The sequence below is a fragment of the Lagopus muta genome, chromosome 7 (genome assembly GCF_023343835.1).
Source record: "Lagopus muta isolate bLagMut1 chromosome 7, bLagMut1 primary, whole genome shotgun sequence".
In the NCBI taxonomy this organism is placed as follows: Eukaryota; Metazoa; Chordata; class Aves; order Galliformes; family Phasianidae; genus Lagopus; species Lagopus muta.
In genome coordinates this window covers 28,065,277-28,088,639 of record NC_064439.1, presented here as the reverse complement: position 1 = coordinate 28,088,639, position 23,363 = coordinate 28,065,277, and the positions used below count along the sequence as shown (strand labels likewise).

General features: G+C 35.2%; 1 protein-coding gene across 3 annotated transcripts in view; it reads left to right on the top strand.

Moving 5' to 3' along the window:
* The window catches only part of CRPPA (CDP-L-ribitol pyrophosphorylase A), a 108,956-nt gene that overhangs the window by 43,722 nt on the left and 41,871 nt on the right, over positions 1 to 23,363 (top strand). For all 3 annotated transcript variants that reach the window (XM_048951039.1, XM_048951038.1, XM_048951040.1), the window contains 4 exons: positions 10,683 to 10,780; positions 15,563 to 15,652; positions 16,250 to 16,342; positions 20,396 to 20,524. In XM_048951039.1, the coding sequence (XP_048806996.1) occupies positions 10,683 to 10,780; positions 15,563 to 15,652; positions 16,250 to 16,342; positions 20,396 to 20,524 (410 nt within the window). The remainder of the gene's footprint in view (positions 1 to 10,682; positions 10,781 to 15,562; positions 15,653 to 16,249; positions 16,343 to 20,395; positions 20,525 to 23,363) is intronic.

The following is a 23,363-nucleotide window of genomic DNA, read 5'->3' as shown; positions in this document are numbered from 1 at the left end:
TTTCAGGAAGGCTTTTGATACAGTGCCCCATAGCATCTTCATTAAAAAACGGATCAAGTATAAATTAGAAAACTAGGCAATGTAGAGGACTGATAACTGTACGAACTGCTGGGATCAAAGAGTGAGGTCTGGCTAGTGGACCTTTCTTACAGGTAGAACACTACAATGTTCTACCTCAGGGGTCAATACTAGTTAACTTCAGTAATTATCCAGATGATACTATAGAGAACACCATCAGGAAAACTGCAGATGGTATAAAATCAAAAGGAGTGATTAATAAACCAGACAATTGTGCTGCCATTTCAGAACGATATTGACAGGCTGGAGAATTTGGTGAACAGCAACTTAATGAAATTCAGTAATGCAAACTCGCAAACAAGAGAAGCACAACAGTACAGTCTTAGAGCTTGACCTGCTGGAAAGCAGCTTTGCAGAAAATGACCTGTAGTTCCTTGCTGAAAAACCAATTGAACATGAGCCAGCAAAGCACCCTTTCAGCAAGGAAGGTCTGACAGCCCCCTGGGCTGCATTTGGGTAGAACACTTCCAGCAAGTTGAAGGAGTTGGTTTTTCCTCTGTATACTCAGCCCTGGTAAGACACGTGAAGTGCCACAGTTTTGAGCCCCTCAGTGCAGGACATACATGAACCTACTGGAACATGGCTATGAAGGCAATGAAGATAGTTGAGCATATTTCATAAGGAGAAGCTGAGAGCATCTGAACTGTTCAGCCTGGAGAAGACTCAGGGAATCATATCTGTGTATAAATACCTAATGGAGGTGAAGTAAAGAAGATGGAGCCAGACTCTTCCTCTGTATTCAGCAAAAAGACAACAGGCAATGTTGATAAATGTTGGAATGCCTGGGAATTTTTAGGATTCTCAGATTTTTAATTACAAAGCTAGGGGGCTGTTAATATGCTTCTCCTGGAATCCAGAACTTTTAAATGCCATTTTTATAGAATCATACAATCACCAAGTTTGGAAAAGACCTCCAAGAGAGAGCTCTATCCAATCCAGCTGTCTGCCTACCACCAATATTTCCCCACTAGATCATGTCCCTTAGTACATCTGAACATTTCTTGAACACCTCCCTGGGCAGTGATTCAACAACTTCCCTGCACAGCCCATTCCAGCACAAGACCACTCTTCTAGAGAGTAAGTTTTTTCTAATATCCAACCTGAACCTCCCTTGGAGCAACATAAGGCCATTATCTCTTGTCCTATTGCTAGTTATACAGGAGAAGAGGCCAATTCCCCCCTCGCTATAACCTCCTCTCAGGTCATTGTTGAGAGCAGTATGGTCTCCCCTGAGCCTCCAGCATAATAAACAATCCCAGTTCCCTCAGCTGCTCTTCATTGGACTAGTGCTTTAGACCTCTCACTAGCATCATTGCTCTTCTCTGGACACACTCCAGGGCCTTGATGTCTTTCTTGTAGTGAGTGGCCCAAAATTGAGCACAGTACTTGAGATGCAACCTCACAAGAGCTGGGTACAGAAGGACAGTTACCTCCCTAGTCCTGCTCACAATTCTGTTTCTGGTACGAGCCAAGATACTATTGGCCTTCTTGGCTACCTGAGCACACTGCTGGCTCACGTTTAGCTAAGCATTGAGCAACACTCCCAAATCAGTTTCTTTCACACAGTCTTCCAGCCAGTCTGCCCTGAGCGTATAGTACTGCCTGGGGTTGTTGTGGCCAAAGTGCAGGACCTGGCACTTGTTTTTGTTGAGTTCCGTCCCACTGGCCTCAGCCCAGGAATCCAGCCTGTTCAGATCATCAGCTCTTATTGTGTTAGATAAATTACTTAATATTTTCCAAGCAGTATTTTTAACTTATGGTAAGCTTTGAAAAATGGGAATGTGGTCTGACTTAAAATAGAAAATGTTTCAATATATGTTTTTTCTGCAATTTGTCCCACTGTTTTATATATATATATTATATATATATCTACAGATGGTATTGGATATCTACAAATATTATCCAATCAGAATTATTTCTGCCAGTATGAGATTTTTTTTTTTTTTTTTTTTTCAAATAAAATGTAGAAGTTCTTGGCTTGACTTAGTGATTATCAAAGCATGTTTTAATGTTCTGAATCAGTGTGCTCTTGGAAAACTGTGTAGTAGTTTTCACTTAATTTTATTTGATCTTTCCTTGATAAAACAACTCAGCTTGATTATAAATTTTGAAAGCTTGCACACTGTTGCGATGCCTGTCACATAAGTGAAATGAGTTGCAAGAAAAAAAAATGGTTAATAGGACAAATCAATGTGGAAAACAGGAATTTCGTGGTGTAATATGATATAGAATCAATAAATGATTTTTATCTCATTGATGAGTGGGGATTGGAAGTAGTACTTTAATAATGGTTCAGTGGAACAGAGGGAAGTCTCCAATGTTTGATAATTGCAAAAGTAATTATATTTAAAAAAGACTTCTTTTTTTCTAGTCTAACTGTAGATCCCATTCCACCAGTCATTAGGCTTGTCTGTAACTAATGATCTGATTTCTTCCACTGACTTAACTTCAGTTAAATTGTTAGTTTTTGTTATCAGTACTAAGCTAGAATAGTAGTGGAGTATTAAATAAATCTTGAGTCCCTATTTTTACCAGCAGTATCCAGTTCATTTTATCTAGCAATATACTAATTTGTCTGTACCTGTATGAGAATTCTCAATGAATTTCTACTCATAGGATACTATGATAGATAGTTTATGCATGCATGTATAGTAAAGATTCTTTTAAAATTTGAAGTATTATCTATATTCTTAAAAAATTTATGTAGTAGATAATTTAAAATAAATTTATTTCTAATTGTAATATTAGTAAGGAAATCAGAGTCTGGTACAGTTGCTTGAATTTATTGTTTGATTACAATATTTGAAAATATTTATCAATAATTGTGCTTTTCGTTATTCAGGCCTTTTGAAGCCAATCATGTCAGCATAAAATGATGCAAGTAATAAGTCAACTGAATGCATGTAAAATATTGGTCATGTCTTGGCAAAAGTTCAGTCTTCAACTTGAAGTAAATCTCACCAAACTCATATTTCTGTGTTAATTTTGATCTCATTCTCCTTTTCCTATGTATCTTTCATATTTACTTTGCTGTTGAATACTGAGACTCAGTCATTACTGGATCAAGTAGAACCATGTTCATCTGTTGTAGTTTCCATAGAAATAAGCAGAAGGTGTTACTTTTGGCGGGACCTACGCATTTATAATTGGGGCAAGAATGCTGTAAATGACTGCTCGTTTTTTTTCATACTGCTCATAGATATATATTTTACATGTGTATTTCATCATGTTATCACATTTTTTACTTTCACAATAGGTGGTAAGTCTTTTTCAGCTGTTGGTTATGATAAAAGATTTATGCGGTTTTAAGTAGAAATGAAGACCTACACAGTGGTAAATCAGATTAATCTCTTGCTTGATCTTCACTGATATATTTTGTTACTCTGGCACTATTTAATATATTTGCTTCAGTAGTGTTTTATTTTGCCTGGTCTGTATGAATAAACTAAGTTCCTTAAAGTTTAGATTTGCTTTCACAGTGTTGCAGGAGTTAAGGAAGGGGAAACCTCAGGGATGATGATAACAACTTCCTAGAAAAATATTTACAGCAGGAATTTTCTCTTTACTATTTTTTGCCTTGCTAAATGCTTTTGCTTGAAATTGGCTCCTGTTTTGTCTGTAGCCTTGCTGAGCATAGTGGGCAGAACCTTTGTGTTTGGTCTGGTAGTCCTCAGAAGCGCTGTACTACTAGGATGTCCGTGTTTGTATAGGTGCCAGTTCCTGATATTGAATACCACTTTGGATATGAATGGTGTTACCTGTGGGACAGTGAACTACATGACGGTGGTTCTTTGAGTTGAGTTTTTGATGAGGATGTGGTCCTGTATCGCACACTTGGGTGGATTCAGGCTCCAGGTTCAAACTGAGTAGAATGCAGTTTCTACTGATCTTCCAATGTTTACATTTTTATGCTGGAATATTAAGGTTGCGTTTGTGTCTGTGGACAGTTTTGCTAAGGAATATGTTATTTGTGGTTTAGTTTGAACTACTACTTGCTATTTTTTTTTTCCTTTGAGGTATTTCTGCATTTCTTTGTCCATATACTAAATTATAATTATTTAATTAACCCAATACAGAAAAAATGATTATGGTAACAAGTATCTGGCAATTAAATGTCTGAAAAAAAAAAAAGAAATTAATCATGTGTCTGTAATTATGAGAGCGCTTTTTTAGTCAGCCGTATTACAAAAAGAAGCAAGTCCCAAGTGTTTTGCAGAAGCACAGCCAGTTTTTAAACTGTTAGCCTAATTAGATGTAATAATGAACAAATTTCAGCTTGTTAAACTTCACTCAAGTAAAAGTAAGGAAAATGTACATGCGTACATGCAGTGTACTTTATAGATTTATAAGTAAATATGTCATTTTCATTCAAGGTAATAAGTGAAATACTTCAGTAATGTAAATGGACTGTTATTTATCTTTTGAGACTGTTTTCATAAAATGTATTAGCAATTTGCTTATTTCCTCTAGTTTCTTTTAAACAACCACTTTATGAAAATCTCAGGGTCCTAACAATTTTGTGCTCTTCTTAATTAAGCAGGTATGAACTTGTAGAGTATACAGACAAGGTGGCACATGCCTACTTTTAATAGTCTTCAAGTAAGAAAACATCATCTTACAATAAGAGTGACTCACCTAGAAATGCAGTTAAGATCAGGGTAATACAAAACATCCTAAAAATATTTCCATTATGACTACTGCCCTCAGGGCAAGTATCTTTGAACTCTAGTTCCAACATGTAAACTTTAAATGTTTCTTCTCGGTAAAACTGAAAAGTAATTTAGAGTTTGACTTTTTCCCTCTCCTTGTTTTTCTTAAGGGCCCTTATTCTGTAGTGACTTTTCAACAGATGTGCACTTGCAGATTGTATACTTTGCCTTCCTATTTGGCTGCATGAGTATCTGCTTCCGTGGATATACACACAGTTAAATTTTGCAAGACGGAAGAAAAATAAGTCACTCTGCAAGTAATGCTTCTTGTTTATTTCTGTGGAAAATGCAACAGATATAAAAAGCACAATAACGTTATTCCACAGTGCAAATTTGCAGCTACAAAACACTATTTTTCAGCATAGTCACCACCCTTTTCTGTGCGTTTTTGCCAGCAATGAACAAGAGCCTGCATACTGTGCTTGTAAAAATCCATACCAGAGAAGGTGATTCACTGTTTCACACTGCTGTGATGGCATCATTGCTAGGAAAATGTTGCCCACGCAGACAAAATTTCACTGTGCTCACATCCACCATTTCATCTCCATAAACGTTCAGCAAGATTTAGTGAATGTCATTGGGTGCCATTTTTGTACATGGAGGAATTCAGTGAGGTACCTTTGCTTCATATGCACTTCCATGTCACATGCCACTTGTTTGGTTTGCCCCTCTGCTGCCATCTGTCCCACGGCAACATGATGTAAAGGAATATTGGTGGAAAGGTTCAACCTCTAGTGTCAAGGTACCAACATCTGCCTCTGACATTGCATGCCCATGAGACAGTGGCTGTTTTTCACAGTACGAAAGAAATAGAATAGTAGGTAAAGAGGTATTCCTCAAAATAGTTATTGCTGGATGAAAATAACCCTCTTCCTCATCTTCTATCACTGAATACTCCTCTCCTTTTTGTATGTTAGCATTGGTAGGTGCGGTATCGAGTTTGTTTTTGTTTTTTGTGGCTAACAAAGAAATGTGGAATGGGTAAACAAAAATTAGATATTTTTGGTTATCTGTGTTGTACAAACTGTTTCAACCCATGATAAACGTGAATGAACTAGATAATTGGCAATACTGAAGTGGTAGATACAAATCTGTTATGACAGACTGGAGATGCCAGGGAGAACATCCAGAGCTGTCAAGCCATTTTCAGAAAGTGAAAATTAAGTTTTGATAAACTGGTTTCTTATTTTGAAATCACTTAAAAATTTGAAACTATTTGGTGACCAGGGAACATTGCAAAGCAATGGGAATTATAATGACAGACCAAGAATAGGAATGATATGTAAATATGCTTACAAAAAGAAGCATATGTATTATACAAATATGTGCAATTAGAAGAAAAAAGTTGTCTCTAGGCTGAAATCTATATGCCATTCAGATGCATTTTTATTCTTGTGCTGTTAAATCAGTAGAATATGATATTTATGATCTGTATTCGAACAGTGGTGTTATAATTACTCTTTGTTTGTGGCATGCTTTCTAGAGTAAACTCAATAATTTGTTAGAGTAGACTTAATACATTATGAAACTAAGGTAATTCCTTAAACATATGTACCTTTTAATTTATAATTTTGAGTGAGATTTCAGGAAAAGACTGTAACAGTTGTTTCTGAATAATAATGTGACCTAAAACAGTATTTTATCTAGTATTTTCGACAGACAAAACAAGGCATAGAATAATTTAGGATTAGATTTCATATTTAATCTAGCTTATTTCTGGTTTAAGAGAATTTTGTCTTTAAAATTAAATTATACATTTAAGCTGAGGCATATTTTCTCCATTTTAATTTCCAAAAGTTAAAATGTTTACATTTCCTAGCTGAAATTCTCTTACTATTTTCTGAAGATTTTAGAGAACTCTTTTTCAAGTTATGTTGTTTATTGCTTTGCTCTCAGCAAAAATGGGTTACAGTGATCTTTTTGTGGCACTTCAAAAATGAGCCTGGTGGAATCTATCTGCACTCGTACTGGAGTAATCATAGATAGCTTAGGTTGAATGGATCCTTTAAGGTCATTGAGCTCCAACCCTCTGCTTTGAACTGGGCTGCCAAACACTGTATCAGGCCCTACATCAGGATGCCCAGAGCCTCATCCAGCCTGGACACCCCCAGGGATGGGAAATCCACCAAGAGGCCTGTATTTCAGCCAAATGTTTAGGTAATACAAGCAAAATTCCTAATTAATGCATAGCCTGTTAATGGCATTTTTTCAGGGCTGTTAGGAAAGGGGAATTTTCTATATATGTGCCTATAATTGCATTATGTATTAGTGTATTGAGTATAAAATTTAAATATTTAATGTCAGTATATAATTACAGTTGTCTGCATATCAGTTCTTTATTTTACTGTCACGAACTTTGGTTGAATGTGGGAAATGAACAAACAGTTGTTGCCGGGGAATAACAATGTTCCTAAAATGATGACCACCAAATTGAATTCCTTTACAAATCTGTACAGGTTAATTTGTAATATTTCAATATTATGTCACTAGAAGCTAATGTGAGGAAATCTTTAATTTCATCAGGAATGCTTTGTCTAATAAAATTACAAAAATAGAGCTGTTTATGGAAGAAATTAATGTGTACCAGTAATGGGGGAAAGAACATGTATAAGAGGTGCTCAGTATAAAGGATAATGAAGTGGGAGGTAACTACCCAAAGTCTGCAGGAAGAAAATAATAAGTGAAAAGTTTGTGAAGTTGGGACTCCTGTAACAGAATGTATGTGTTTTTGACATCAAGTATTAATATCTTAAGCTAGTATCTAGTACCTACTATTACAGCTGGTGGTGATCTAGTCAGTGTTGTCTTGGGAGCAGCTAATCTCATTTGAAAGGGAACAACTGAAGCGTGCCAGATAAATTGCTTCCTAAGAATGCTTCCTTATTGCCTGTACAAGGTGATCTGTGTGTTTGCACCAGGGTTGCCTGAAGTAGAGAAGGTAAAATCCCACTGGGGAATCTTTGCTTTGTTGCCTGATGCAACATGAAGGAGTCTACTGTAGAGAGGAAGCAGTTTAAACAGAATAAATTCTGAAATCCTGTATCAGATTTATCTTTAATGAAAAAAAAAAAAAAAAAAGCCTCCTACTTTCCTCCCAGATACATATAATGTTTAACTGATCAGAATTTGGCAGTGTGAAAGAGTTTAACTATTTTTAACTTTATGCCATAATATGCTCCAGATATATATTGAATGTGTGGTAGTGTTGGGAGGATTACTCCATAATCAGGTACAGCTGGGAAGAAGTTAGGGGACAATGGGAGACAGGTGTTGGGAAGAGAAGGTTTCCAGGGCAATAAGTTTAAAATAATAGAGGAAGAAGAAGCCAAAGTAATGGACGTTTTGATAGGTAATATAACAGTGAGGGGTGAGATTGGGAAGATGAAGTTTCAGTATGTAGACGAGAGGTAAAAGGAAAAAAAAATTAGAACAAGGGAGTTCCAATTCAATAAAAGGAACATGAAGACAGTGAAGGAGTCAGTAGGTTCCCTGGAGAGGTTGTGCAGGCTCTGTCCTCAGAGGATTTCAAGATCCATGGGGTTAAGTGACTGTCCTCACAGGCTTTCAGCAGAAGTTTGTAATGGAGATTAACTGTGGTCCCTTCCAGTCTGATGAGATGCAAAATTTTGTTAGCTGAATGTTAATATTATGGATGGCATGGCTTTAACATAGCTCTCCAGAACAAAATAATTAGATTCACCTAGACGGACTTCTAAAAACCAGCAGTGAAATGGCATGTAGTTAGTTTGTCCTCAGCCAGCAGACTTCCTGAAGTCAGAGGGAGCTGTAGCCAGTGCTCCTGCTGCCTTCCTGGGCTCACTGTGGTAATGCTGTGCAACAGCTAGATGGATCAGCTTATCAGAGCTGGCACACAGGTGGTCTTGAAGGGAAAGACTGTGCTCAGCCTTTTTCCCCATAATGCAGCAAAGGTGCAGGCCATTTAAGTTGTCGTACAGAATTTTTTTTGACTACTTGATAGTGTTGATGTTTAAATTGAAAGTGACTTTTAAACTTCAGCTAGAGAACCGCTGCTTTGCTAGCTTGATTTTTGTAAACAAAAAAAAGATTTCCCAGACTTCTTTCATGTTCCTCTTGATCTTTTAAAAGCATTCAGTATTTTTTTAATGTGTACATTTTCATTGCTTTCATTTTTTCATACTCCAGCATTGCATTTCTCCTTCAATTTAAAAATAAAAAATGTTTTCATCCTTCATTGTGTTTCCTTCTTTATTAAATTCAAGCTGCTGCTCTTTCTTGCCCTTTTTGTGCTCATCTTCTTTCTAATGTATGTTACAGGAAGTTAGAGATTTAGGGGGGATGGGAGTGAGATGCGCTTTTATAGTTGCAGGCATTCAGCAGCCTCTTGCTGGATACGTTTGACACTCCTTGTTGATAGCTGACTTCTTTTATAAAAGGACTGTCAGCCTTAAGTTGTGGTGCCTTTCTGGATTCCACAGCCTTCTTCCACATGTGGATTTTTGTAGTAGCTCCAATCTTACTTTCTTTATTAAATCAGTTCCAAAGAATTGAGTTTCAGAAATCTGAAATGCCGCTCTGTTTTGTTATGTACATCCATCTTTTATCTGTATTCCATGTCCAGTACTAAATTCAGGTGGCTCTTGCTCTTTGATTTCAGTCTACCTACTTGTTGCTTTCTACTGATAAGAAATTAATTCAGTGTGGTTTTCCTGCTGGCCCATATTTTAGACTATACAGTTATTCTGTATTAAATAGAAGCCAACTCTGATTTATCTTCAGTGTATTTTTTTTGCCCACTGAATCTGTGGAAAGCTTTCTCCCACAGTTGTGACATCCTGTGATCTCCTTACCTGTGAGAGCTGATCATGCATTTTTGTTTTCTCACTTTCATCTGGTTGTGGTGGTTTATACACAGATTTTTATACTTTTTTCTGTTTTTCCTTCCTGCCCCATTCTTGCTTACATAATACATGAGAATTGCTACCATTATTTTTGTAAATATTTTATAAATATTGGCCACAATAAGTGTCCATGATTCACAGAATCATTCTAGTTATCTTTTGAGATCCTCAGTGGTTAACTCACTGTTTCTGCTCACGGTAATCATTTAAAAAGCACAAAGCATTTTCCAATAATGCTTACTTCGCTTACATTTTAAAGTTAATTTTTAGGCCTATGTGTCTGTTTATTTTTTTTTTTTATTTTTTTTTTTTTAAGGTCTTTGAATTTACAATAAGATGTGAGAGTTTTGCTTAAATAATCTTAAATGTATTTGATTGAATTTTAAGGAGGCTTGTTTGTATGGCTGTAGTTTCATAATTTCTTTTACATCTTTCACTACTAGTTAATTTTGTGGAGATATTCAGTATTTGTTTGTCCCTGAAGTCTTACTGAAACCTGCTTTAAATATAATTAGTTTTCAATCACAGTTATTAAATTTTTTAGCTAATTACAAAATGACTACCTCAGACAAAGATTTATTCTGCTTGGTGTCTACTGGATTTTTTTTGTTTATTTTCTAATAGCAACTTCTTGACAAAGGTGGTAATACTCCATTCAGTGGCACTGAATTGAAAAGCAGCATAAATATTTCAAAAAATTATTTTCTTGGTGGTCATCTAATGGCAGTAATGTGGATCTGAGCAAATACCCTTTCACAGGTACCCATTATTTAAATATGGTATTTTAAAATGGTAAAAAAAAAATCACAAAATGTAAAATGAGTTTTAAGTTTCAGATATATATTAATTGTGTGTTTATGTTAATTGTACCTTGAAAGAGGTCTTAAAATTAAATGTACAGCTGATGAAAAAATTCTACCAGGAGACAGCAGTATATGTATTGAAGGTAATGTTTAACGGATAAGTAATTTATTTTTTGCATGAAAATAAATGTTTTTTTTTTTCTTGGTTGCAGACAGCTTATCACAACAAATTTGTATTATTACTGATGTGAAGGAAGCTGTTGTGCGAGTAGGTTTTCTCCTTCATGAATCACTAAGAAGCCAAATAAAAGTAAGTATTATTTCTTGTTCTCGCAATTCATAACAAATTATCTAAATTCTGAATACAGACTCTGAGACCTCCTGCATCACTTGAGTATTTAATAAAAAGGATTAACACCAGGTGTGGAAGTTACTGAGAATCATCTCCTGCCTAATTATGCTGTAGAGAGGGATCTTGCTGATGCTTTTAAAAATATATTTATTAGATTAGAGGAGAAATTGGATCCAAACAGCAGAGAGGCCATGTTCTTTAGATTTCATGAATTCAGTGAGTCCAAATTGTTACAAATACATTACAGAAAAAAAGCTTCTGTTACTTTGAAGTCTGAATTAAAGTCTAAACCAATTAAGGAACGAGCTGTATTCCTGAATAACTGTGAATGTAAGGTTCAGCCTTTTGACAGAGAGAGAAGGAGGTACATTTCTCTCACAGTGAATGCTTATTGAAGCATTGCTGAATATTGATGCACTTTTCCGCTGACATTTAGCTATCTTTCCCTTGTTCATTATTCCCACTAATGGAGCTATCATGTTTTCATTTCCCAAATATGATTAACATTTGGTAATTAGAGATATCTTGACTGATAATAGAGTAATTCTTAATTATGCATTATGTGATGGAATCATATCTTTCTTTTACACAGAGAAACAAAGCAGGAATAGCTGTTCAAAAGTACAGGTTTCCCAATTTGTGTAATTGTAGTTTTATAATGTATTTTGTTTGTGTCTGTTGATCTGCTTTTTGTGCTCAGTTAATATGGGATGTTACTGTATACTGAACTGGCTAATCTGCATTTTGAAATGAAACTTAACATTGTACTTTCAGCTTTTATTTGGAAGCAATTGTATTTATTAGGGAACATCATTGTTTTTATCAATTGCATATCCACATTTTAAAATGTAAAATGTTAGTAGAGTTGAATAAGATTTTTTTTTCTTGTCTGAGTAGCTGTGTGATGGAGCAGAAGTCTTTTTCCACTTCACTGATACTATATCCATTACTAGTTTTCCTTTTTTCTCTCTTTAAACTGTGCTGCAATTGGTAGGAAGACATCACTTTCCCATGTTAAGAAAAGAAGTCCAATCTTTAAACACTGACTTAAGCAAACACACTTTTATGCATCTCTGTCTTTTGCTTTTAGACACAAAAATGTCATAAGAAGCACTTCAAAGCCAGTAAGAAAAAGGAAATAACTTGTTTGAACAATCACCTTTTGAAGCCAAATTGAATAACTTCAAGTCACATTTGTGTCAGAATTAATTAAAATCTCCGACATTTTTGGATCTTTTCATTGCAGAAACGACTAGCAGTTGGGTGGGTCAAGCATCTGATCCTATGGGACATTTGAATAAACCATACATAAAATTACCACAACCAAGGTAATGAAAGAATAAAGTGAAAGGATTCCTACTGATATGAGACTGATTCTTTTCTTGATGACTCTATTAAATCAGTCTGAACGATGATGTCTAGCACTTTAGGAGGAATAGACAATGAAGGATAGGTGGTGGGGTGGTTCTGTGTTAGGGAGAATTTTTTGACTCTATGGAGCTCAATACTGGCAATGATAACATTGAGTTGTTACTGGAGAGGATCAGGGGAAAGGCCAGTGAAGCTAAGGTCCTGTTGAAAGTCTGTTGTAGACTGCTCAACCAGGATGAAGAAACAAAGTGTTTATATATAGGCAGCTGGCTGAGTTCACTTGGTCAGTAGCCCTGGTTCTTCTGGCAGGAACTTCAGCTTACCTGACATGTGCTGGTACAACTGAGAGGAGGCAGTCTAGGAGATTCCTGGAGCGTGTGAAAGATAACTTCCTGACATAGCTGATAAGAGAGCATACCAGGGTAAGCATCTCATTAGGTCTGCTGCTGTTTATGAACAGAGAAGGAATGGTCAGAGTGATTGGAAGTTGTCTTGGTCATAATGACCATGAAATGATTGAGTTTTCTTTCCTTGGTGAGGTCTGGAATGGGGTCAACAAAACTACCCTGAACTTCTGGAGGACAGACTCTGGACTGTTTAGATTGTTGGTTGAGAGAATCCCTTGGGAGTCAGTCCTGAAGGGCATAGGAGTCCAGGAAAGCTGGATGTTGCTCAAGAAGGAATTATTAAAGGCTCAGGGCTAGGCAACAGGCTGCCCCCTGTGTTGGAACATGAGCTGGAAAGAAGGAAGGCAGACCTGGCTAAACAGGGAGCTTTTGCTGAGACTTCAGGGACAAAAAAAAAAAAAGAGAGCTTATGGTCTTTGGAAGAAGGGTCAGGCAACTTGATATGAGTGTAAAGATATCAATAGGCTATGCAGAGGAAAGATTAGAAAGAGAAAAGCCTCACAAGGACTTAATCTAGCCACAGTTGTTAAAGATGATAAAATATGTTTTTACAAATAAATTAAGAACAAGAGGAGGGAGAATCTCCTGCCTTGCAGTGGGGAACGTTATCACTGAGGACAAGGAAAAGGCTGAGGTTCTCAATGCCCTCTTTGCTTCTGTCTTTAATAGTCAGGACAGTTGTCCTCAGGTTACTCAGCCCCCTGAGCTGGAAGTCTAGGGGTGGGGGAGCAGAATAAACTCCCCTCAATCATCTTGACTACAGTAATGTAGCATGCATGGAACAATCAGGGAATCAGGTCTAGCCAGTAAGTGTTCATGAAAGGCAGGTCTTGCTTGACCAACCTAATCACCTTCTATGACCAGATGAGGGAAAGGCTATGGATGAAATCTAGACTTTAAGTTTGCAGATGACACTAAATTCAGTGAAAGTGTTGATCTGCCTGAGGGCATGAAGGCCCTATAGAGGGATCTGGATAGGCTGGATCAATGGGCTCAGTCTGGTTGTATGAGTTTTAACAACACCTAGTGCTGAGCCCTGCATTTTTGTTACAGAAACCCCATTCCTCACTAGAGATCTGGGGCAGAGTGGCTGAAAAGCTGCCTTGGACACCAGTTTGGAGAACCATTTTATCAGGGATCATTGCTTAATTATATTTATGTTATTATTTGAGTGAGATGATTAAAAGCAAGGGTTATCATCGTTGGTACTATGTCTTCAGTAACTTGAAAACATTAAACAAGAAACCTGGGATAAAACTAGAAAAGACAGAAATGATCTGTGAATCTTTAAAAACACTGCATGAAAAATACTGATTCTACACATCATTGGGAAAATAATAAATCATGCCTATGCTGGCCAATGATATGAGAAATAAAAACAGTAGCATACATGTTATGATTATTTTATTTTTCATAACTTTTCAGAACTTTGAAAAGATACGGTAGCACAATCCCAGCTGTTCTAGAGTCTGCTTTTTAACAAATAAATCAATATGTGACTCCACTAAGCCTTTCCAGAGACATGCTTTCTTCCTTCTTTTTTTTAATGTGTTTCTTTTGAATTGAGTGCAAAAATTATTTTTTAAGAATTTTTTATTATTATTTGTTTGCAGAATGGCATGTTCAATATTTTTTTTTTCCTAGTATTCTAGTAGAATGAAGTAAAAAATGATGATACAGAGAAGCATTAATTTTTCAGTTCATAGAATTTAAACTGACTTTACTAGTTTGGAATTCGCTTAGTTTACCAGAAAAATTACATGTGTGAAGTGATATGCAAAAAACATGAAGATAGCTACTTGTGTTCTTGTTTGCATGTTACTAGAGGAGTGTGCGTGCTGCATGAGCCTGTGCTCATTTGAGAACACATGCATAGTTTCAATGAAATCATAGAAGGAAAGGGGCAGAATTAGGCATCTCATGTATAAGAAGAGGTTTTTAGAAGCTAACAGGCATTGTATGTTTATGATTTGAGAAGCTCTTTTGCTGAACAACCCACCAGTGAAAGGAGATGTGTGCATATGCATATACTGCTTATATATGTTTGTCTTGGTACCATTTTGTGATTCCACCCCTTACAGAATGTAGTCCTAGCTATGCTTACTTTTCCAAGAGAGGAATCTAATTCTTCTCTGTTTATTTTTCCTGAATAATATAGCTGTAAAACAAAAGCTTGTTGTACTACTTTATCAAATTGTTCAAGTTAAATGAAAAATGATACACTTAATTATTTTTGAATATTCTGGAATGCTTAAGCATTGTGCATTCTGGTATATTGGGGAAAAAGTAGGACTGCTTATTTGGGTCATGTTCCATTTACCTTCTGAAAAGTCTTGCAGAGTATGCTCCTGTTTCTTTCATTACGTAGAAGATTGTGAATACATCTGGAATTTCTGATTTTGCTTCAGCAGAAGTTCAATTTCATAGTTGGTGTTACAAAATAAATGTTCTCTTTTCAGGAGAAATTCTAAATGATTCTTGTGAACAAAATTTCAGTATACCTGTGCAACAGTTTCTTCACATATACTTTATCATGTGTTTTATTTATTTATGAAGACAATATTTATGTATTTTTTGAACTTCATAAAGATTTGCTCAGAATCAGGGAACTGAAATAATTTGGTTGTCTTACTGTATTAGCAGCCTTTCATCTCTGGTAATAGTTGAACACCCTAATCCAGGCTGTAGCTCTAGTGTATATGATATTTTCAGGGGTGATTTTGGAGTGGTTTCCTCTAGCAGCACATTTCAGGAAAAATTTTCAAAAACCTCTGCAGGCTGTTGGACTCTGTGCTGCACTGTTGAGTAACCTAAAAGTTTGAGCAGTATTTAATTCTTATATAGAAAATAATATTTGCCACTTTTACGCCATTTGAATTAACAATCTCTTGGATGATTGTAGAAACTTTCACGTATATAAAATCTAATTCATGAAGTAATAATGTGTATTTTTTTTAATCAGGTTGAAACTATATCGATTTCTCTAAGCAAACGAGATAACCATCTACAGAACATCTTTTTGGGACAGTGCTACAATTTTGTTTGCATAAATGTAAGTAGGAAGGATGTATGCTTTTATTGTTTGCACTAAAGCTTACTAGTAATAGCAAGTAAGAGTTATGTATTTGAATAATACATTTTTTCCTACCCCCTTGATTTATCTGTACTGACATTTGTTTTTTTCTGATATACATCCAAGTCAACTGTTGACCTCCTGTTACATTGTTCCTCTCCTGGTTTCGTACTTCCTTTAGTATATTCCTAAGCCACCTGTAAATGAGAGGTGCAACTGAAAGTTATTTAAAATTTCCTTTTGTAGAGATTATAGTGAAGTGCCTTAAGAAGAATATCTTGTGTGTAGTCATCTAACTGTGCATTGCCAGTGTGGCCAAAATAAGGGCCCTTGTATGGGAGCAGAAGTGTTTAGTTGAACTGTATCTGAGATCCATTAAGATCCTTAAGCTTGTTGTATATATTTCTTGAAGGTAGTATTCTTTGTCTCCAGTTTTTTCAAACAATCATAATTTATCTGACAAAAGCATTAATATAAACAAAAAACTTTTTTAGTAAATAATGGACCTTTGAATTCCTTTTGAATGTAATAATTCTTTGATGTTTTCAGTAATTCTGATCTTTTTTGTTCATTTAGGATAAAAAGTATGCCACTGAAGAAATCCAGCAGCTAGTGGATATGTTAGAAGAATCAAATATTCCTCTCTTACATCCAGTTGTTCTTATTTCAGTATGTAAATCCTATAATTTCCTGTAGAAAGTTTCTAATGAAGTGTTTTTTAACAGTTATTCTCTGTTCAGACTATTTTGAGAGACACTGCTATGTTTGAATAAAATTTAGAATTTGAAGTGTAAATTAATCTGTGAAGAGTATCATTTGCATTTCAGCAAAAGTAGTGCATTCTGACAGAGAATAAACCAACACAAGCAAAAGGTGAATTATTATATAGTTCTGTAAAAGATCACTTAGGGCTGTTCATATTGACTTGCTAACTTTTGCTGTTCTGTTGTTCTCCATCTCTTCTGGGGATGCCACAAATGATGGCATCTGCTAGAATGCTCAATAGAAAGAAAATTGAATGCCTTTATTTTTCTGTTATGTAGTTTTTTAAAAATTTTAAAAATTATTATTGCTTTTCTGTATCGAGTATTAAAAATGAACTTTTATCAAAATTGAACATTTATCAAAATTAAAAATGTACATAGGAGTTTAACTAACATACTTATCTAAATGCTATAAGATTGAAGCATATATTCTGATATGTGGCGAATGTCTTGAAGTGTATTGGCTGAAATTCTTTGAGTATTGTTGCCAGGATAATTCTAACATTTCATAGAGACAACAGCTGAAGGAGTACGTGATTTTTATTTTAATTTGTTAAAATGGAGATTTGAAAGTCTATGCACTCTAACCAGTTACAATTCTGTCATTATATTTTTTGGCTTAATAAATAGAGATAAGAGGCATTGGGTTGAATGAGCATCATTAATGGCATATCTCACCAAAGAGTATGCCTCTAGACTATATTACATTATCCAACAACAATGTATAATAATCTGTTATGATTTTCTAGTCTAATTCCCTATGCAATAGCCTTGAAAAACAGGCAAATAATTTTACACGGAGCCTTAATGGTTTCCAAAGTGCACAGTCTAGTGATCTGGAGACAAAACTGAGAGTTTACTTCTGATTTTTTTTTTTCTTCTGAAATTTTATTACTGGGCTAATAAATAAATGAGAAATAGTGAAGATCAAGTATTTTCCAAATGGAAAGATGGGTATCATTGACTGTGTTAAAGTTAGAATTGTTAATCAATTAGAATATTAGAATCATAGGTTGGTTTGGCCTGGAAGGGACCTTAAAATTGTCTAACTCCTGTGAAATGTGGAATGTTGGGACTTTGTTTAAACGATTGCAGGTGTAATATTGTCGGCATAATATTTCCTGAGAAGTAGATGTGGATGCAAATAATGGTAACACACTCACTATGAACCTCAGGTTTTATCTCTAATGTAGAGGATCTCAAAGTCATTGTAGTATTCAGCACCATTTTAAATGAAAGTGTCCTTGTTTGAGCAGTGTGCTGCATGCACTACTTACTTCAGTGAACACCTTTTAGGATAACCTCAAGTTACCATCCCTGAAGGTGTTCAAGAAAAGTGTAGGCTGAAGGACAAGGTGGTGATGGATTGGTGGTTGGACTAGGTGATCTTAGTAGTCTTTTCCAACCTTAACGATTCAATGATTCTACAAGAGGAAATGATACATTTCGTTCCCTTGCTGTTGTCCAGGCAATATAATTCTTCTATTGTTCCTAACAAGTATTTGAAATTTCCCAAAACTGGGCAGTGGGAGAAAAGTCTTACAACTAGGTGGAAGTGGTTGGTAGCATTTAAAACACAAATACATGTATTTGTAAATATAAGCTCTAAACAATGAAGTATCATAGCTAGACATTTTGTGCTACACTTTACATTATGTGGTATCTTTTTGAAAGAACAGGTTGAAGGTGGACTGGAAAGTATGTTTTAAATAACTAATATATTAGCTAAACAAATCATTGTCTCATTAATTACTGGGAACTATTTAAGTCCTTTAAACTTCCGATCCCTAAAACTCATTACAGATGTAATGTCTGGGAGATAGAAACTTCTTTCAGCAGTCTTTAATTAATGTTGAGTGTCCTCTTCAATAAGGCTTATAAGTGGGATTCTCAGCTTTATTTTTTGTCATATACTTCAGTTAATATAGAACCTGAATGTACTGTTAGTAACTTATGGGTCATTTCTCTTTTGTTATAGAAGGGCAAATATTTCTCAAAGTGACTCAGAAGTTTAAGCAATGTAATGGCATTTATATGCATATGTTTTAGGTACTGTCTATACTGGAAGCACTATTCTCATCTACTCTCAAAAGTAAAACGGTTCCTTTTTGTGAAGAATTGAAAAGATAAACAAAGAAAGCAGCTACCTGCTTCCATTCTATTCTTGTAATCAATTACATTTTGTTTTCAGCCTGAAGAACAGTTCAGAGTTTTCCATAATCAGAAAGTTTTTGTCTGTTTTTGATTTCAGAATAGTTGTAATTTTTTTGTAACATTTTGATAATTGAGAGCCAGTTTTATCTTTCCTTCTCGTGTTTGACATTTTTTGGATGCAAAAATGACAGGTGTTACTATTGTGTTATCTGTTTAACCAGCTTGGGAAGAATGATCCTAGTATAAGGACGATCTTGCACTGGACATAACAATGACTTCAGTCCATATTCCCTCCTTTGCATTAATTGTCCTTTGTACTGGTTCTTAAGGGAGCTTTTTGCAGCATCCGTAAGCTGGAGCAACAACTGGACTATTGTATCTGGTCATAGGAGAAGTAAGAAGTGCAGTGATAAATTTCATGCAGTTACTTCACCTTCTTCTCACCAATATTCAATCCAACCCTGCTATACCCATAATAATAGCATCCTTAAACTGATGTTACTTTTCATAATAATTTATGCTCACGTCTGTAGATGCAAGTATGTAACTGAATAGATGTGATCCTACTCTGGTTTTGGTAGTGCAGAAATAAGGGAATTCTAGTACTTCAGCTCTTAGTTGCTAGCATTTGCACTTCGGTGAAAAAGTAAATCTTGATGAGTTAGGTCATGTTGTCTCAAAAACAACAGGCTTAAAATTTTCTTGTAAATATCCATAGAGGAGCAATACTAAGCTTTGCTTTTTTGTCAAAAGTAACCTTATCAAAACTATGAGTGTTTGGAAATTAATCTCTGCCTGTGTATTTGAAGAGGACAGCTTTGCTACTTGTGAATATGCACATAATAAACAGCTTCTTAAAAAATGTAGGAAGAGAAAATGAGTAAATGCATATTATCTGTCAGGATAAATTGAACATGAGGTATAAAGGGAACTTGAAATATATTTTGTAATCACAGCTATTTCAAGCTACCTCTGTTTCTTCCTCTCTGTGTAACTTAAAGATAAATTTTATAGGGATTAAACTATTCAGCCAGAAAATACATTTTCTTATTTTAGTGGAAAAAGTTTTTACTGTTAAGAGATACCTAAATTTTATGTATACAAATTATCGTCCTTAATTTTAGTTAACAGGAACTTTGTGAAATGAACTGATTAAGCTGTGGGAATGCTTAAATCTTGGAAAGTGGTTGAGAGAACCCTAAGCTAGTTAGTTCTTACCTCCCAGCTTAGGTTTTCTAAGACTCGCATTGTTTGTGCAGCATCCCCACTGGGTGTGAGACCTGCCTTTTCCTGCCCAGGAGTTCAGGATAGTCATATTTTATATTGCAGTAGTTTCTATTTGTTAAGCATGAGGTATTTCATTGAAGTGAAACAAATATGCTACACTGAGAGGTTAGTAAGTTTGAAATAAAACTTTGAAGAATAGAATTCCATTTGGAAAACCTTTAAGATGCTTGAGAAAAACAGCTTTATTTCTCCATTATCCTGATAAGTAAGAATCTGTGAAAGATAGATTAGAACTTAGCAAAGAAATGTTTGCTTTCTATTTTAGTTATTATTTAATTACAGCAATGTGTTCTGCTTTGTTCTTATGTATTGATTTCACAGTTCTTTGAAAAGAAATACTTGTCACTGAATATGTGAGTGATGGAACTCAACTTGAATAGAACCTAAGAGAAACCTTGATTTGCCTGTGTTCTTGTTTGAGTGTAACAATGGCATGAGATATTAAAAACAGCTACGCTAAAATAACACAATTTGAAAAAGTGCTTTTTTTTTTTTTTTCAAATTTGTTCTTTTGCAGGTTCACTTGAGTACTTCAGAAAATACTTCTTTCAGCATTGATTTGGAAGAACTAACTAGAATGAAGAAATTTGCAAGGGAAATGAAAAGGAAAAATATTTTGGTTTATGGACTCCTTATCCAACATAAGGTATGTAATTCTTTTTCTTCCTGCAAAATATCTATGTTTGTGATTTATATGATTAATGATAGAATCTTCATCTAAAACAAAATCAGAGGGGGTTAATTAGGACATGGAAAGAGTCATAGAAAGATTCTTGCTTGTTCTTGATCAAAATCGAGAAGGACCTGTTGTTATAGGCAAAAATGTTTGCATTTTGAGTAGTGAAGAACAAGTGGCAAACACTTTTTTAAAACATGAAAAAGTCACAGCTCTTTTTTCTTTTTCCTTTTCTGCTTTGGAGCCTATAAAAAGTAGTGAAAACATTTTTAATCAGTGATTCTGATGAATTTTACTCTTCCCATCAAAATAGTGTTTGGAATTCAGATGACAATTAGAGCACAGCATAGAGGTGGTGAAGCAAACACTATCCATGTCTCCAGTAACAGCCAATTGCTTCAGCTGCAGGGAAAATGAAATGGCACTCCGGCATCTTTTGCATTCATAGAAACTATTTGAAATAAACCATTTAGACTGGGAAATGCATTCTGCCAACCAGAAAGGTAGAGACTGCCTTGCATCCACTGTAGAAATGCTTTTTGCTGCTTTTGTAGAGATTTTTACAACCTAGTCAACAACAAACAAGGAAATAAGTCAGATGTTCAATGGAATTTTTAGTATAGAAGGATAAATCTAGTCTTACCTGATATTTTTTTAATTGAGAAGTGTTTTTGATTTTGTATGTAATTGACGAAAGCTCTCTATAGATATACCTGACAAAAATATATCTAACAAGATTTTCCCCCAGATTCTATTGGCTTATTAAGAGATATGTGTATCAATACCTATTAGTTTATACTTTTACAAACTTGTGGTGCCAACCATAAATATTTTGTATGGGACTGACGTTATTATATGATAGTAGGTCCTTTCTCGTTTGTTTAACATTAAAGAGCATACATCTATTTTCAGACTTCTATCTGGTGCTCTCAAAATTCAGTTCTTCCAGGGTGAATTCTGTCTTCCTATGACAAAAGTAATTTGAATAATTGGTGAAAAGTAGCTTTAGGAGGTCAAAAGAACCCTTTATCGTGGTCATAGTTTAACATTAAAACATGACTTGAGTGTAAGTGTATTTGTTTCCTCTTAAATGGAGTGTATTATGTTTTGTATGCAGATGGACCAAATGCATATAAGCTCATAACAGCAGTTAATGAAGCTGTTTGAATGGAAAATCTTTTATAACCATAGACTTGTAGAATGACTTAGGTTGGAAGGGACTTTGAAGATGATCTAGTTTCAACCCCCTGCCATGGACAGGGTTGCCACCCACAAGACCAGGCCACCCAGATACATGTTTAGCTCACTTAAGTGAGCAGTCAAATCCACCAAAAAGACATATCACAAATTATTTTATACATTTTTAAGCTTTCTGAGAAGTTGAAAATTACAAAATTTGTAAGCATCACATGTGTTTTGACTATTTCTTCTGTGTTAATTCTGTGTTAATTTCGTATATTACTTTATTAAATAATACAAGCACAAGTTTAGTAATTAAATAAGAAAACTTACGTGTCCTTTTAATAAAAAAGCATGTGTATTCACAGGCATGCCCATGTGTAAGTAGGCTGAAATATCATTATTGGCAATCATTGCGTTTAATTTGCCAAAGAGCAAAAGCACTCAATATACTCATGTAATTTGCAATACGTGTGAGCTTTAATTCACCTGAGTGTGTGCAGCAGTTGTGAGAGGAAGTGTTAGCACTTCACTTTGCTCTCCCCTACACAGCATTCCGTATTCATCTATACAGCCTGGGCTTCAGCTACATACAGTTGAGTCATGAAAGATATCACTAAAAATCACAGTAAGTGTTGAAAGTTTATGAGGTCACATTACTAGCCCTCCAGGGCCACATGCTGTCTGGGGGCTGGAGGTTGGACATGCCTGCTTTAAAATGTGTCCTACTCGCAAAGACTTCATACTTCAGAGCATGATTTAAGAAGTCACCAAGGTATTTTACTTCAAGTGCAATCCATTAGGTAATAGGTCAGTCCTCAGTTTGTTTTTTACTGAAGTGAAAGTTCATGTGTAACATTTTGATAAGAATTTGACTCTCCAGCAAACTTGTAATCACATCTATCCTTTTAGTACATATGGTATCTGTTCACTGCTTGCTAGCTAGAGTGTATGCTGTCACACTTATACGAGTTGCACGCTTGAGAATGGAACAGTGAATTTAATACTGGCATGATGGGGAGTCTGTAGGAAGTGAAACCATAAAAAGCACCAGCTGCTGTAATGCAGGATGCTTGGGCTGTAGTTGCAATTTCTGTCAGTATCCACTATCTAGAAGTCTCTGGAAGGTATGAATTATTTTGGAAGAAGATTGATGACAGATTTCTTCATGGAGCTTCCCTGTAGCTGACAGGTTATTTCATCACTATATCATCATATCATCACAACATGCACAGTTGATATGCACTTTTACTAGTTCTTAAATTTGAGTAAAATACAGTGGGCAAATAATTTACTGAGACACATTACTATTGAAATAGAGGTGAAATTATTTTACACTTGTAAGGTATATATATAAGTAGGTGTGATGATATGTTGATATGAGAGAAATAAAAGAATAGTAAGGGCATTGGTTAAGGTTCTACATTAGAAAAGTTGATTGTTGAAATAAATCCTTTCTGAGAGATATATATCCTTTTGAGATTAATAGATACATTTTATATATTTGTGTATGCATAATGTTTTGGAAAGGGAAGTGAAATGCTTTTGCAACCAAGGAGTACATTTTTGATTGGAAGTGATATGATGGTAAAGTGTGTTTTCATTTTCATTTGTTAAATGCAGTGCTTAT